This window comes from Eucalyptus grandis, chromosome 4 (genome assembly GCF_016545825.1).
Source record: "Eucalyptus grandis isolate ANBG69807.140 chromosome 4, ASM1654582v1, whole genome shotgun sequence".
Taxonomy (NCBI): domain Eukaryota; kingdom Viridiplantae; phylum Streptophyta; class Magnoliopsida; order Myrtales; family Myrtaceae; genus Eucalyptus; species Eucalyptus grandis.
Window position 1 is genome coordinate 403,195 of NC_052615.1, and position 17,417 is coordinate 420,611.

Here is a 17,417-nt window from a genome sequence, read left to right on the forward strand (position 1 = left end):
CTACATTCCTAGGATGTTGCCTGGGTGCCTCCTTGTGGCATCGATTCGGTTTACAACTCCAATGTAAATTTTCCTCACGTATAAGGGGAGACCCAACACGGCCACCATCAGAAAAAAATAAAATATCGCTACCAAATCTCCTCCAGCCTCCTGGGATTTCGGGAATTCGGCTCCAAAGGTCACAAGGAAGGCCATGCCGAAGATGGATACAGAGAAGTAAACCATGAGAGTGCCGGGCAACAGTGTGCTAGCGGTGGCCCAGATTGTGCACATAGAGGCCCAAAAAACCGTGCCGTTGAGGATCGTGAATAGATATAGCGTCAGACCGTTCATGGTCATGTTTCCGACGTGATGGGGTTTGCCAGTAGCATTGCTGCTGGTATTGGCGCTAACGACAGTGGAATTGGCCGGAGGATCTGTAGAGTTATCCTGCCAGTATCCTCCTGGACGAGTGAGCGCGGCTTGGTAACTGGCAGTCGCAACTAACGTAGATATTGTAAGAATTATGTTGCGAGCGGATTCATTTCGGATGCCCAAAAGCATTTTGCACTTCTCATAAACAGTTAGTTGTGCGCTAAAAAACTGTGATAGAGAGAGGTGGGGAGTTGCACATCTTGCATGACGTTCTAGACGGCGTAACCTCTTTGTAAGATCTTGATCGCCACCTTGATCTTGGAAGATTTCCAGAGCCTTCTGATTCTGGAAGTTCTTTGCACTCACATTTGTATACCCAATGAACAACTCGAAGATCTGGAAGAACTGCAAAGGAAACAAAAAGAAGTATGTATTCCTTCAATTTTGTGCACAAAGTGAGCTCATGCTCTATAAGTTCAAATAGTGCTAGTGACACAACAACAGATGAAAAAAAGAAAGAAAAAAAACCTAATTTATCGAATGCCATCATTTCAACCAATGTGATGAGGTCCTTAGCCTTTTCAAAAGTTTGCGTTGATCCTTTCACCCGAATTTATTTATGTGATAGCAAGGTATTGCCCATGAGTTGTAACATAGGCAAAATCACAAAAATTTGATCACCTAAATGAGTATGATTTTTCGTAAAAGTTTACGATATAATTATGCCGGTTAAAATTTAGGATTCAATAACATTTTATATATGAGTTTTTTTTTTCTTTTTTGGCTTTGAAGAGAGTACTACCTTATTTTATGCGTAAGAATCAATTGATCAAGAAGTAATTTTTCCGTCCACAAAGTGATTAATTTATGTTTGTGTTGGGAATGTTTGGATGGACTGATTTCAAGGTATGTTTGGATGGACTGATTTCAAAAGAAGGAAAGAGATTTTCCTAATCAATAAGGAAAAACAAAGGAATAGAATCAAATGAATTGAGTTATTGCTGTGATAGATAAGAGAGATTATGATGGAAATAGTTGGAAGGAAATTATTCATCCAAAACCATCCAACACAGAGAGAATTAGAGCTTTAGAGCTCATCAAAAGTGTGTTTTGTCGGGGTTTGAAAGGGAACAATTTTAATCATACTTTTTCTCTCTATTAAATAATCTGTAAACAAAAGATCCCCATATCACCCCTTTGTTTTCTTTCCTTTTTCGCTATATGCTCCAACCAAAATATTGTTCGGTAAGTTGGAATATGTTGGGTTGTGGTTCACACTCCCCATTGACAAGATAGCACTAGTGTCCAAGGGGCCGCTCGATGGGGTTTGTATGGTGCAATGCCCCCTCAACGTCAAAGGGTTTTTATAGTTTGAGCTCATATTTTATTGATAGTTTGGATTTGAGCTCATGAATAATAATAATTATTATTATATATATATATATTCACTTTTTCTTGTAAATTGAAGGATGTATCAAAGCGATGCAATGTGGTAATATAATGGAATTCTCAGCTGAACGTAATCCTAATTTAAGGGTGGAGCAGGACAAAATTTTACGTTTCAAGTTCTTTTTATCGCTTTTACTCTTTTTTCTTTTTTATTGTGCAACGAATCCTAACAAAATGAACTCAAATTAGAAGCATCACGAGCTTAAGATAGTTTGGATGATAAATTGCCGCTCTCTTTTTTCTGTGTAGCTTGGCCCGTATGTGTAGTGCAAAACGTAAATTGAAAATTTGGCTTACAAAAGACGATAATAACGATAATAATAGTGATGATAATCAAGAACGATTAAACTGGTTGTTTATATTCAAACCACATTTCTCTTGCATGCTCCGTGCGTATGGTTCAGTTCTCATTGAGAAGTATAATATCCATCTTAGGGTGCCAATGGAGATTACTTTGAAGTACGCTAGATGAGGGACCATATGCGACTACGTTATATGAACATGTAACTCTTGCTTATTGCGGTCAGACACTTCCACCTATTCTTTGTCAAGGCCTTTGAAAATAAAGACTGAGGGGCTGATACTTGATATCATGTTTTGCTCTTTTTCTGTGGATCTCTCTGGACGAGAGATTATACATTTAGAGATTTGTAAGACTTAGGGTCTGTTTGTACGATGAACAATCATTTTCGAGAAAATATTTTCAGATTTGCCGATGTTTGGATGACCAAAAACTTATTGGGGGGCAAGATTGTAGAAATTGTGGGGATATGGGGATGGCATCGCTCAACCACAAAGTTCTTGTTTTCAATCGGCGTTGCAACGGAAGCGGATCGCGTATTTTGCAATTATGTCGGGAGCTATAGAAATCGATCGAAATAAAACGAGGAACAATAAAAGAAAAGAACACCAGAAATTTATGTGGTTCAGTCCAAGTGTCGGAACCTACGTCCACGGGAAGAGCCAGCAAATCAATTCACTATAAATCGGAGAATTACAGGATTACAATCACTCGTGCACTCAAGTGTTTCCCAACCCTACTTTATATCCGATACCCACAGTGTTTAACAACTCACACTCAATGGACTCGACTACGCACAAACCTCTCTGAGCTCACGCCTCTCACTCCCTCTCGAGCTCTTTCTTTTCGCTCACTGTCGAGCTCTTTTCTTTGGCTCTTTCTTGCGTAACTTACGAGCTCCAGACGTCTTTCTCCTTTTATCGGTGGAAGGGAAGGAAATAAAAAACAAACTTGTATTCCCCAATTGTCAGAACGGTGCTGATTCAAAGCATGCGCCTCCATGCATTTAATGATAGCGTGTGAGCGTGAGCAGCATAAACTGACACACATAGAAGAGCTTCCGCCTTCCCTCTTTCTTTATCAATAATAAAACGAGAGAAGCCCACAAAAGATGACCAAGAAGAGAGGGAATTCGGCGCCTACATGATAGCTTCTGAAGCAGCAAGTGTTGACCAATTTCTTTTCTACGTGCATGCATGCACATGGCCATGTGCGTGCACTTAATGAGGTTGAAGGAATTCGCACGATCAACTCTTCAGAAAGATTTCATGCTGACAAATGACAAGGCCACAAAAATCAACACATGGTGTGGCCTTCATTTCCAACGGTAGAAGCTCATATCTAGGGCTGAATCCTTTCGGCTCCTACCATGCGCCCTTTATTTTAATTAAATGCTCCTCGGACGTGTTTTTCTCATTTCAGCATGTAAATGTTTTGCGCATATCAGATATCGTATAATGAATTCAAACTTGAGATATAATTTAACAATTTCACTTTTGTGAAATCGGATGGACTCCGGCCTAAATGAAATTTTACTTTCGTGTCCTGATTGTAACATTCAATTAGCGAAATTTACTCACATAGTTCGAACACATCACAGGAATGCACTTAACCAGTTATATTAAATAGGAGGAAAGGTTCGATTAAGATTAGTTTCTCCAGTGTACGTACTATCATTCTAAATGTAGTTTATATCTACAAAGGGTTAAAGATAATTGAACAGATTTTAAAGAACTAAAAGATGAATCCGTTACATGCAACTACTGAAAAGAGTCTAGTCGTTGCAAAATTGAAGACGAGAAACGCAGATCGTATGCAGTCGCGACAAGAATAGTTCAAGTAAATAATTCGTTTGATCCTTAGATCCTATGAAGTTGCCGACTCTTCTCCTTGGCATCGATTCAGTATAGAACTTGGGTGTGATTTACCCACACACGCATGGAAGAGGAGCAACAACAAGGTGCGCAGCCAGAGCCAGGAGCCGTAAAATAACGCTGTGGCAAGTCCTTCGACCTCAATGGATATCAGAATTCGACTAAAAGGCAAGTAAGGTAGGCAAGGCTGAGAATGCATAGAGGGAGGCTGCAAAAACCACGCTATTGAGGACCATGAAGAAATGTTGCTTCGAGCTGATGAGACTGAGATCAGTCTGGTAAGAGGCAGTCACAATTAAGTTAGACAATCAAAGATTATGTCGAGAGCATGTTCATCTTAGATGCTAAAAAAACATGAGTGCTTCATCGCTTAAGCCATCTAAACAAAACCTTAAATGGTTTGAGTGTGTGGTCCGATATCTTGCTATCATTATTTGGTTTTAGGATGTATTTAATTGAAGGCAGTTGCATGCTTTTTTTTTTTTTTTTTTTACCGAGAATCCAGTCTAGCTCACATTACAGAAGCACAGCACCGACTATATCTCAGGGGAGACTAGCCTAGCAACCCACCCACGCATGGCTGTGCTGGTTGAGGCCTGGCCTCCTAACTGCCAGGTCAGGGATTCGACTCCCAAAGTCTGCCACAACGCATGACTAGGCAGTTGCATGCTTAATTTTAAGAAAGGTACAAAAAATTGGGATTTACATTTAGCTGTAAATTGCATGATTAGGGCTAGTTCAATCCATGTTTAATCACAGCCCATCACAATGGAACGTAGCATGATGATCACTTTAGATTATTTCAAGGGAGCGTGCTTCATTTAATGTAAAGACTAACCATTCTTGAACAGAAGAATGGATAGATAACCGCATTATACAGACGCAAATCCCATTGCATTATATACAAAACTGGTGGATCCGTATCCACCTAGCTCAAGCGAGCAACAGAAATTGCACCTTGTTGTTAGACAAAAAAAAAAAGGACAATAATACTCGATGTGAGGGCTGTCAGTACCGTGATATGGCCGTGGGATTATGTTTGTAATAAATTATAATGCAACGTCGCAAGGGTAGTACTTGGAGGAGCTTATTATATATGGGGTAATAGTACTAAGCTGGAAGGGAATGAATTTACTCAGGAGGAGGGGATTTCTAGAAAAGAGGAGCCCTACTGGGAGCTCCTTCGGTTAGAGACAGAACACTCCCAGGGATGACTACTCCTCTTGTATTCCTGTTCGACCATTGCCGTCGTCGTCTGATGAGCATCACGTGAAACTCCTGATGTTATATGTATTGCTCATGGCCTCACTGCGAGTGCAGGATGTTGAGTTATGATTTAGGTGTGACTTGGCCATGATCAATCTACACTTTCGATGTACTTTTCATTCCTAAATTCTCAAAGTTTCGTGCATTTGTGAAATCTGCCCCATTGAAACTATATAAGATGCTCGATGGATCTTCACCTCAATCAACAAATGATCCATATATACATAGCTTTTAAACAGCCATTTCGATCTAAAAGTTTAAACTATTAATTAAATGCATGATTCTATATATATTTGAATCTTGTAATAGCTTCGAAAATGTTCATCGATCGATTGTATGTATGTCATTTACCTAGCTTACTTCAATGAAGTCGAAGAACAAGTACGAGGCACTTACAAAGAGTTCGAAAATGTCTTCAAACGCATCAGATTAAGACCCTTTGCAGTCACCTTAGTTAATTAGTCAAAGCAAGACCATATACGGATAGAGTCAAAGGACATGCTGAGGTCAGTTCACAGATGCGTGGGGTAATGAAGAGAAGAAACAAGCTGACCAAAGGACTCTTTCAAATGACAGGGCATGTAACTTGAGTTGGTCTACACTCTCACCAGAAACTTATAATATAGGTCAGTGGAAATGTACAGGGCCGACGAAAGTCGAGAGGAAGAAGAGCAGAAGAACCTTGCTTTCGAGAGAGCGGAAGTGGGAGGGTTCTCGAAGGGTCCTGTCATAGTCGAAACAAATGCTCCAATGGCCCTTGTAGTATCTAGGACGGGGGTCTTTGGGTCTAGGACTATCGTTTTCTCACTGGAAGAAGTACACTTCTGAAATAGCTAGTACGAGTACCTAGAGGGGGGGTGAATAGGTATATAAAAAAATTTCTCGAAGCTTGCACGATATTTAAACAATTAAAGAATTTGCAACAGTTAAAAATTCAATCGCAAGACTGAGTAAAGGAAAGAGAGAATTGAACACTCAGTTTATAGTGGTTCGGCTTGATTCAAGCCTACGTCCACTCTTACGCACCGACGGCCGATTGGCTGGATTCCACTATGATCAAAGAGTTGTTACAGTGTTGATCTTCCTTGATTTCTAGGTGTAGATGATCTACCACACTCGCTCAAGGCGTTACCAAGTATAAACACTCTCTGTGTACAATTTCGCTCGCCTCGACTAACAATCAAGGATCTTCGGACTGGAATTTTTCTATCGATCACACACTTAAAACAACTAGAACATCTTCCTTTTATATTCCTTTATGCCATCATAGCCGTTGGCACTTACCAAAGGAATTCCTCCAATCTACCCGTTGGACGGAATCAATCAAGAAGATCATCCGAGCTATTTAAGGAATCGATGATAGCCCATCAATCTGTTCGCCCATACAATCGGGATCTCGGTTTCCAAGAATAGAATAATCCAAGATTATTTCGTCGACCATCGGATCTTCAATTGATCTTAGATAAGAATTAAAGAATCCGAAATGATTATCCAACCAAAGAATCTATTCCGTAGAGGATAGAATCAAATCCTCAACCATAAACCTCGACTTTGGATTTTCTTCAACACTGGATTAGAAAGACTGTCAGTGAGAATAATTTTGAGTCTTGAGTCTTGAGTCTTGAGTCTTGAGTCTTGAGATAACAAAGTCTTGAGACTATAAAAGCTTGAGACTTTAACTATCGATATCCGAGACTTAGACGATAGAAATGTTTTGTCGGCTTCAAAATATTCGGAAAGATTTCTCCAACAATCTCCCCCTTTTTGATGGTGACAAAACTTTCTTGAAGATTTGAACAACTTTGACCTCCAAAAACATTTCTCAAGCAATATGGCTAACTCATAAAGATTAATAAACAACCAGACTCGCATCCACAAATTGGTTAGTCTTTCATGAGTAATACCATGTAACAATACTTGATATAAATGCAACCTAGTCAAGCATCAAAATCCACAACCAATTCAAATCTAACACTCAAGTTCAAGTTCTCAAGTCATACTCAAAAATAAACATAAACACAAAAGTCACTTCAAATAAAGTTTTAAAATAATGTTTGTTCAAATTGGTTCTCCCCCATTTTGTCATCATTAAAAAGAGGGTGAGAAAGGAGTCATGTCTCGCTTGGGAATGCGCACGATCCGGAAATCCCCAATTGACTGGACTACTCCTTCGAGCTTCTTCAGATCTTCTCGCAGATGAGCTACCTCTTCTCTCTTCGCATTGGCTTGAAGTTGCAGAGCAAGGTCTTTGTATTTATCTTCCATAGAGACTGAAGATGCTTGTCCAGCATGCTTCAAAGCTTGGATTTCACAGTCAATATATATCTCGATTACGCATTTCCGGAAGAATATTCATGATACTACGAAGATCTGAGAATCATCCGTCCGTGTACCGGCATTGGCTTTCTCGGATGGTGTGTGTGCGGACGATGGCGCTTCAACGGTCCGCATTTGGAATCGTCGTATCATCTTCTTGAGCAATTGAGAGACCCGAACGTCTTCCTGGGTCTTCCGAGATTGTCTTAGATCTTCAGCAGCATGAGGTGGAGACCTCTCTTGCTCGCTAACTCCCCCTGTCTCTAGGACATCGAAAGGGGAAGAGTGATGATCATGCTCTTGATTTCCCTTCTCTCCAGATTTATCAGCAGACTGTTCTTTTTCTTCTTCCTCAACTTCTTTCTCCTTCTCTCTCTGTTCTTCTTCTTCTACCTTTCTGCTGAAGTTACTGTCGGATAAGACACAAAACGTCTTGTTCTTGTCGGTCTTTGGAATAGTGGGATCTTCATTATCTTCATCCTCATCCTCATCCTCCCGAAATAAGAGTTCTTTTCCTCTTTTCGAAGAAGCACCAATGGCCTTCTTTCCTTTCCCTTTTGAAGCAGACTGGACTGGAGATTTCACTTTGAATTTCTCCATTGCCTTAGAGAGTTCTTGCAGACGCATCTTCATTAACATTTTCAGCCCTACCACCATCTTATCACACGGTCGAACACAAAAGTATGTGGCAGTTCAATATTCAGATGTGCGAAGATCTTGGTCACCGGACCGGGATAAGGCAATTGTCCTTTGTCTTTTGACACTGTTCTGTACATATGGAAAAGAATAGTGTGCGGGAGAGAGAACTTTCGTCCTGAGTTGATCGCATACATCAACTTTGCTTCAGAAAGAGACACAGAAGTCTTTGAAGTAGACTTAGGTCTGAGACAATTGATCACAATCTTGTGAAGCACAATGTTGATGGCATTCATCCTGGAATAGATAATTTTCTTATCTACATCCCTATCTTTGACAAGATCCAGAGTAGTTCGAGCGGGTGAGACTTTGATTGGGAGATAGCGTCCCGTTCAACTCCAACTATGTCCGCCAACATATTCACATCTACCACATAGACTTTGTCTCGAACATTTGAATGAAATTCTATTCGCATCCAAAAGCTAAGATTTGAATAGAAATAAGCGGTCGATGATCATACCCGTGCAGCCAGAGTCGGAGCGGAAAGTCTCAAGTTGAAGCAAATTCAACTTCTCTCTTAGGTTCAAGTTGATGGAATCCGGAAGTCAAAATCGACACTTCTAGGGTTGATTACCCCTCTTTTCAACAGTAATACACTTTTTTTCGATCCTTGGATTTAAACAAATCCATCCGATTTCCTTTCACCTTTGCCGCCACACCCATTTTAGGTTTAAATTCAAGGAACATTTTGTCATCATTGTTCCCGTCAATCGATTTTGTCCTGGCATACGAGGATCTCTTGGAATGTTCGCAAGTGCTTCCTCTGCTTTTCCTTTCGGGCAATTCCCCATTCCTCCATTTTCTTCGAGAAAAGATACTCATTCCCATAATTTTTGTCCTTAAGGAAGTCATCTATATAGTTCAATGGAGTACACTGTGCTTTTCAATGCACGATAAAGAGTATACAAAAAGGAGGGCTTTTGAACTCTTCTTTGAGTCGGCATCCTCGATTATCTCTTCTTCCAGTTGTGACTTGCACTTTGTGGGGCGGGAGATGCTGAATGACGTGGAGGAGAGCGAATCGGACTCGTCGGCTGACTTGGTAAGTCTTCTTCCTCGGTGAGATCGAAATGTGTCGGTCCCTTCTTCATTCTTTGTGGTCCCCTGTTTGCGATTCTTGATGATTTCCTCGAAGACGACATCTTTCTTTGTCTATTGGAGGATTCCTTCACTTGCTTTCCCAAGAAAAATGACCACTTTCTCGACGATGAACAAAGAGTAGAAATTGATCGAGAGGAGAGTGCTTTTAGGGTTTTGAAAATTGGGGAAAGGAAAAAACTGTATATATATAACTCAGTTTTGAAAAAGGAAGTTCAATCGGTGCAAGGAAAGTGAACGATTACTTCTTTTCAAAATCGATAAGCTTGCCAAAAAGATCGTACCTTTTCGAGTTAATTATAACTAAATGACAATTAGTACCTTTTAGATGAAATACAACTTACAGTCTTTAGCCATGAATGTCTGAGTCTCAGGACTTAGAGTCTAAGAGATCAGAGTCTTAGAGTTGGTGAGTCTCTAGACTTTAACTTCTTCAAGCTTCAAAATGTTGAGTCTCGGCGGATAAAGTCAAACGATTCTTCTCCAAAGGCTTTGTGAATATGTCCGCTAGTTGACTTTTTGAATCAACAAATTGAATCGAGATTTCTCCATTTTGAATATGATCTCTAATAAAGTGATGTCGAATCTCAATATGCTTTGCTCTTGAATGAAGGATTGGATTTTGGTGAGATTTATCGCACTTGTGTTGTCACATCGATTTACGTGCATGAGTCTTCAATGCCAAAGTCTTGTAGTTGTTTTATCCATAGAATTTGCGATCTGCCTTCCAAGAGCTTACTGCATGAGTCTTGAAAGAGCTGCTTTGCTTCCTCGAAAACCAAGACACCGTTCTGTTTCCAAGTAGTTGACAAGTTCCGGAGTGCTCTTTCTATCGACTCTGCAACCGGCCAGATCTGCATCTGAGTATCCTAAAAGATTAAAGTCTCCCCTCTTTGGATACCAAAGACCGATGCTTGAAGATGAAGCAACGTATTTGATAATTCGTTTCACGGCAATGAGATGTGATTCTCTAGGATCTGATTGAAACCTAGCACAGATACAAACACTAAACAAAATATCGGAGTCTAGAAGCGGTAAGATAAAGAAGTGAACCGATCATGCTCTGTACACTTTTTGATCTACTTTCTTCCCTTCTTCATCCTTGTCTATCTTCGAGAACATGACATTGGTATGTCGATCTTTTGCATTTTCCAATCCAAACCTTTTGACAAGATCATTCGCATATTTTTCTTGATGGATGAAAGTTCCTTCCTTCATTTGTTTCACTTGGAGTCCAAGAAAGAATGTTAACCCTCCCATCATACTCATTTCAAATTCATCCCGCATAGACTTAGAAAATTTCTTGCAAAGACTTTCATTAGAGGATCCAAAAATAATGTCATCAACATATATTTGAACAAGTAAAAAGTTTTTGTTTTCCTTTTTGATAAACAAAGTAGTATCTACTTTACCTTTGACAAAACCATTTTGTAATAAAACTAAAATTTGGGTGCTTGCTTTAGACCATACGAGCCTTTTCGATCAAGAGGCATGAAAAACTTCCTCATGGATAAATCCATTTAAAAAGCACTTTTGACGTCCATTTGGAATAACCTGAAATTTTTGTAACAAGCAAACGCAAGTAATAGACGAATAGCTTCTAACCTTGCAAAAAGTCTCGTCATAGTCTATTCCTTCTTCTTGCGTATACCCTTTGGCCACGAGTCTCGCTTTGTTTTAAAATCTGACTTTTCCTTTTCGTTCATTTTGTTCCCGAATACCCATTTGGTTCCAATAACGGTTTACCTTTTGGTTTAGATGTCAATTCCCGGACATCATTGATTTTGAACTGTCTTAGCTCTTCTTGCATAGCTTCGATCCAGCTTTCATCGAGATAAAGCTTCTTCTATGCTTTTTGGTTCAATTTCGAGATGAGAGCCACGGCACTAGATTCTTCATGCCTTTTTGATCCAAAAGGTGCGGATTCCTTCATTAAGTTCGCCAATAATAAGATCTTTGGGATGACTGGATTTGTGCTTCCCGGTTACCGGGTTGATGATCTCTTTCTTTATTTGATTCTCCATGAGCGTCTTGATGATGGACTTCCCGAGAATCCGAGAAGCTTCTTGAGATGTGTAGACATTTGAAGATCTAGAGCGGATTCGGTCTCTTCGTCCGAGTCCGCGGATTCATCTTGCACCGAGTCTTGGAATTTGACATTCATTGATTCTTCCACGGACGGCTTTTTTGTTGTAGACTCGTAGGCTTTGCTTGATGTAGAATATCCAAGGAAGATGCCTTCATCTGATCTTTCTTCAAATTTACCAACTCGATCATTTGCATTTTCAAAATAAAGCATTTGCAACCGAACACATGAAAGTATGAAACAATAGGCTTCTTACCTTTGAACAATTCATAGGGGGTTTTGTCAAGAATAGGTCTTAGAAAGACTCTATTTATAATATAGCAAGCGGTTGAAACTTGACCAGCCCAAAATCGTGAAGAAATTTTACTTTCAATTAAAAGTGTTCTAGCCATTTCTTGAAGAGATCTATTCTTTCTTTCCACAACTCCATTTTGCTCTGGGTATACGGAGAGGAAAATATGTGATTAACACCAGATTTATCACGGAATTTCGTAAAATCTTGATTTTCAAATTCACTTCCATGATCTCTGTTCTTATACTAGAAATAGCACATCCTTTTTCATTTTGAACCCTTTTAGCAAACTTTTCAAAGTACGAAAAGGTTTCTAATTTATTTGCAAGAAAATATACCTGTGTAAAACGAGTAATCATCTACAATTACTAGACAATATTTCTTACCTCCAATGCTCTGGTTCTTGTTGGTCCGAAGAGATCCATATGAAGCAACCGTATTACATGATTAGTAGATACATGATTTATTTGCTTAAATGAATTTCTTACCTTTTTCCAGAATGCATGGAGTGCATAAGTCGACTTTTTGGTATGGCGGTTTAGGTAGACCTCGAACAAGCTGTTTTTTGAAGAGATTTTGGCTAATTGCTTCTTGTTGATATGGCCAAGTTTTCTGTGCCATAGAATTGCTTCATCTTGAATTGAGATTAAGCATTGTTCTTCATTTGGCTTTACATCAAGGAGGTAGATGTTTCCATGCCTTCGACCCATGAAAGGCTGAGTCGAATCTTTGCTAATTCCAGAACATATGCCTTCTTGAAAGAAGATCTTGTAACCGGTATCACACAATTGGCTAATCTTTGAGTAGATTGTAGTTGAGTCCTTCCACTAGAGAGACATTGCTTATTGTGAGATTTCCAATTTTCGCAATTCGAATCCCACAATACTTCCTTTGCTATTTCCTCCGAAAGAAACTTTTCCACCATTTACTTTAATAAGCTTTATGAAACATTTTGAGTCTCCCGTCATGTGTCTTGAGCATCCGTCAAGATACCACTTTACCTTCTTTTGACAGACACTCCATTCAAAAAGAGTCTCAAGCTTTCTTTGGTACCCAAATTTTCTTGGGTCCTTTCGTGTTAGTAGGATAAGCATTATTAGGCCATACTCTCTTAACAGGCTTCCAAACCATAGGACACTCTTTTTCAAAATGATCCCGATCACACTTAGAACACCTTAAAGCATTTTGACCTACGGGCTTTACAAAAACTCTTTTGAAATGATTTTTATAAGCCTCTCTCGATGGTCTTTTCTTAATTCTTTCTTTTACTTTCGGAAAATCAATCAAAGGGATTGTTTCAATTTGTCATACCTAGACCCGACTTATTAAAGTAAGGTCTTTGGATTGAAAGGACTTTTTCAAGTTTTCGGACCCTATTGAAAATTTCTTTGAAATATTTGTAAATCAGTTTTTAAGAAAGCATTTTCTTTTGAAAGATTGTCTTCACTTTCTTTAAGAGTAGAAACATTCAAGTCTAAATTTTTTACCTTTTCTTCTAAAATGTTTTCCTTTTGTTTTAAAACTGAGTTTTCCTTTTTAAGTTCGGAAATCCTTTTAAGAGAAGTCTTAAGACTAAAACATAACTCATCAATATATTTAGAGATTTTGACAGGGATTTTATAATCACTTACCTCAAATTCACCGTGAGTCCGATCCAGTAGTCCGAGTCCGATTGCGCCATTAGACACGGAGTTGGCATATTCCTCATCACTCTCTTCACACTCTGTATCGCTCCAGTTTTGGCTTTAAGAGCTTTTCGAAATTTCTCAGCTTTTCCTCTTTTCTTTTCGGAAAGAGGACAGTTGGGTCTGATGTGTCCCTTTTTTACATTCGAAGCAAACTACTTCTTTGTTTGGTTCCTCATCATCAACAGACTTGGTCCGCTGTCTCCGAGAACTTTGTTTCTTTGGGATGAACCTTCTGCCTTTTCTATTCAGTTTTCTGAATCTTCTTATCATGAGGGCGAGCTCCTCATCATCCATATCATCTTCAGAATCTGCATCATCGAATCATCATTTGATTTTAGTGCAATAGATTTCTTACCTCTTGGATCTTCGTCTTCATTAATTCATTTTTTAAAAATAATGGCATGATTCTTTGCGTCTCTCTTATTGAAGTCATTTCCAAGTGTCATATTCGGAAATTTTTGTCCTTGGTTCTCAAGACCATTGACCGTTGTCGAAATTTCATTTTGAAGGATTCATATTGACCATAACAATTTTTTATTATTTTTCTCACCTACGTGACTTGTCTCTTGTTTATTTCTTCTTGCCGGAGAGCTAACTCGTCCCATTCCCGTAAAAAAAAAAGGGAGGTGCAAAAACGACATCATTTTGGCGCCAATTGAAATATTTGAATTTTAATATAAAAATTAATTAAATTATAAAAAATTGATTAAAAATTAAATAGATAAATAAATTTAAAAAAATAATAGAGGGAGGGAGGAAGAAGGTGGCTAATGGCTGAGCTCCAATCTACCCGTTGGACGAATCAATCAAGAAGATCCCGACTACCCCATCAATCTGTTCGCCCATACAATCGGGATCTCGGTTTCCGGAATAATCCAAGAAGGGCCAACAAATGATTATCCAACCAAAGAATCTATTCCAGGGATGAATCAAATCCTCAACCATAAACCTCGGGATTTTCCATGGTGGGTAGAATAATTTTGGTCTTGAGTCTTGAGTCTTGAGTCTTGACCCTTGAGACTACTTGACCCCGTTTTGTCATAAAATATTCCTCCAACAACTTCAAGTACTAAAATTTGGCATGAAAAGATACTTTTTTAGGAAAATGACACTTAAGGACCCATTTATGTCATATTCGCCCCGTTGGAAATCCTACTATTTTTATTATTTTTCTCACCTACGTATTATACCTTATACCCGATCCTATTTGTATTGGACCCTGTACCCGATCCATCTTTTTTTTCCAATTTGGTTTCAGGTATAACCCTATTTTCACTAAAACCTGTTTTGTAATCTCCCGATATCACATATGACTTCAAATTTTATATTAATACGCGAGAAAATAACGTAATCATCTTAATTTGTATTGAAACATTAAACACTTGTAATAAATAAATACATGAACTATTTGACTAAACGAAAAATTAAGGATTTACAGGACTAATTATAATAAATAAAATCATAAGACAAAGAATTAACAACAAACATGGGTCTAATATTAGTCTTATTCCCACAACTACTACGTGAAGCTACTCATTTATGCAAGCATAACTCCTCCTACAAAAGAAAAATTATGCGAGTCAATCCATATGATACACAAGAATTTGTCGACGACAAACATCGTCCATCCATCAGACAATGCGAGAGGGAGCCAGTGAGGGAAGGAAGCAAGCGAGGAAGAGGAATGACAAAAAAGGAGTGCCGTGCGTGTTTGAGAGAGTCAAGAGAAAAACATCATGTGATTGTGGGAGTAAGAATAGAAATCGGGAAGAAAAAAAAAGGGTTTTGGATTTCTAATTACAAAACCGGTATGGGAACTGGTTCTAAAACTAGTTCGAGAACGAGTTTCTAGGTGGGTAATCACTCGGAACATGTTCCCAGACCGGTTTAAATCAGTTCTGAATTTTGGGAACCGATTCCCGCACTGGTTTCAGCGGGAACCAGTTCCCGACCCTATTTTCGGGTGGGCCGGTTCAAGAACCGGGTATACTTGTTCCGGTTGCCTACCCCTAACAGCAAAGGTAGGTGGAGGGTCGATTGGGATCGTCAGCTCCTGGTTAAGGCCTAGTGACGATGGCAAGGGTTGCGGCCCTCCCATAGATCCGGTGAGGATCGACAGCCCTTGCCCGGCCAAGCCAAGGGTCTCTGCCCACTATGGGCAAGTCCTCGCCACTAGTTAGCCAAGGTTGTCGACCCTTGGCCACGGCCCCGTGACTCTGGCCGACCCTCCCCCCACCGTCATTGACCCTTCCCAGCAATAGCGGGAGGTAGCGATGGCGGCAGGGCTCAACCCTCAGCCACCTTCTTCCTCCCTCTCTTTTTTTAAAATTTTTTTTTAAACATTTTAAATAAATTTAGTTTTAAATTTATTTTAATTAATTTTTATATAAATTATTTACCACGTCGGCGTACAAAAAGACGTTATTTTGCATTTATCTCGTCAGAAAATCGTCGCGTCAATATTTTGTTTGGATTATCTCGTCTTTGACACTTAAATAATCATTTTATTCTGATTTTAATACTTAAATATCACTTTATTAATTTTTGATACTTAAATATCTCCCGGTGTCAAATGTTAATACTTCGTATATCCGGCACGCCTTTTCCACCGTTGGAGGTGCAGGGCTGCTTCAATTGCAGACAAACCAGAAAAAAGCAGATGCAGATTTGGGAAAACGAGAAGGAGGAGATATCAGCGTCAAATGACTTCATTGGTGTATGTCCTTTTCACGGTCATCCATAAAAATGTCCTGGTCACCATTTTTCGGAAGTTACCTGAATAAAAGATTAGTCAATGAGCTTTCCGAGATCGTCCGGTCGAACCACATCATGGTGCACATGTCTTCTCACCTGTCACATGACCACCGACCCTTCAACCTTGATTGGCTCAACTCCCGTAGTAACATGACTCGGGTTCAATGGCTAGTCATGCAAAGAGATCTCCACGACAATAGCTAACCAGACAGCAATGTACATGGACTGATGTGCAATCCACAGTGGTTAGAAAGGTCGTCCGTCACAAGTCTGCAGAAAAAAGTTGTCTCTTTACAATTAATCACTGTACAATTTGATGGAAAGTTTTCCGGTTTTGCAGGCTCGAGCAGCAGGAGGTGAGAAAAGAGACAAATGTTACAGATATTTGGAATATTTCTCAGAAAAATTTATGATATTTTTCTTGATTTTTCATATTTAGTGAGGCTTTCTATGTCTTCTTCTAATTGTGTATTTAGTTGATTGATACGTTTCAAAATAGTCATATAATAAAACGTATAAATAGACTTATTGACTCTTTATCAGAATATATCAGAATGTACGGAAGTTTCGCATTTTTCTCCTTGGCATTATATCTCCAAAACCAGCATTCCTAGGAAGCCGAGTAGTACATGAGTTAAATAAATATTAATGAACCCCTTTTATTTTCTATCTATTGCTGTACAAGTATCGAACCCTCATGTAATTAATTAATGAGAACAAATTTTTAACAGATAAATGAAGAGAGATGAATTTGGAATTTGAGTATATAAGTTGTGGGAAATCAAATGCGCCGTCATGAGTTGCTTTTTTTTAGCAACAGCTCATGGGGAGCTTCTTCTTAACATCCTGGACGATGAAATCTCTTCGCAACATCTTTGATCACCACTAAAATTTACTTGAAGGTTTCCAGAGTTGTATCAACTTGAAAGCCCATTTACATACATATAGCCAATCAACAGCTTAATGATCTAAAAGAAATGCATTGACGACGAAATGAAGTATGAATTACTAAAATTGTATTAAATAAAAATAGATCACTATAGATTAATGAGTGTAATTGAGTCGAACTCATTCTTCGACTCATCCAAATCTAATCATCCTACTTGTTTGATATGTCTATTTTGTTGAGATATAGTTTACACTCCTCATCAATACGATGACACAATGATCAGGGGTCCGAGGGCTGCCTTGATGAGGGTTTTAGGGGATGGTGCCCCTGCAATGCCAGAGGACTTTCTAGTTC

The 17,417-nt window shown here is 39.0% G+C and overlaps 1 protein-coding gene across 1 annotated transcript; it reads right to left on the minus strand.

The window, feature by feature from the left end:
- On the minus strand, positions 1-13,413 carry LOC104442442. The gene is made up of 2 exons (XM_039311459.1): positions 13,364-13,413; positions 1-790 (listed from the first exon to the last, which is right to left on the minus strand). The coding sequence occupies exons 1-2, from the start codon at positions 13,411-13,413 to the stop codon at positions 1-3; spliced, it is 840 nt and encodes a 279-aa protein (XP_039167393.1).
- Positions 13,414-17,417: the final 4,004 nt, after the last annotated feature.

Coding starts and splice junctions, on each gene's coding strand:
- LOC104442442 (XM_039311459.1), bottom strand. CDS start 13,413: ATGGCGCAATCGGACTCGGACTACTGGATCGGACTCACGGTGAATTTG. Junction 791..13,363: donor GGACTCACGGTGAATTTGAG/GTAAGTGATTAT, acceptor ACAAAATTGAAG/GAATACATACTTCTTTTTGT.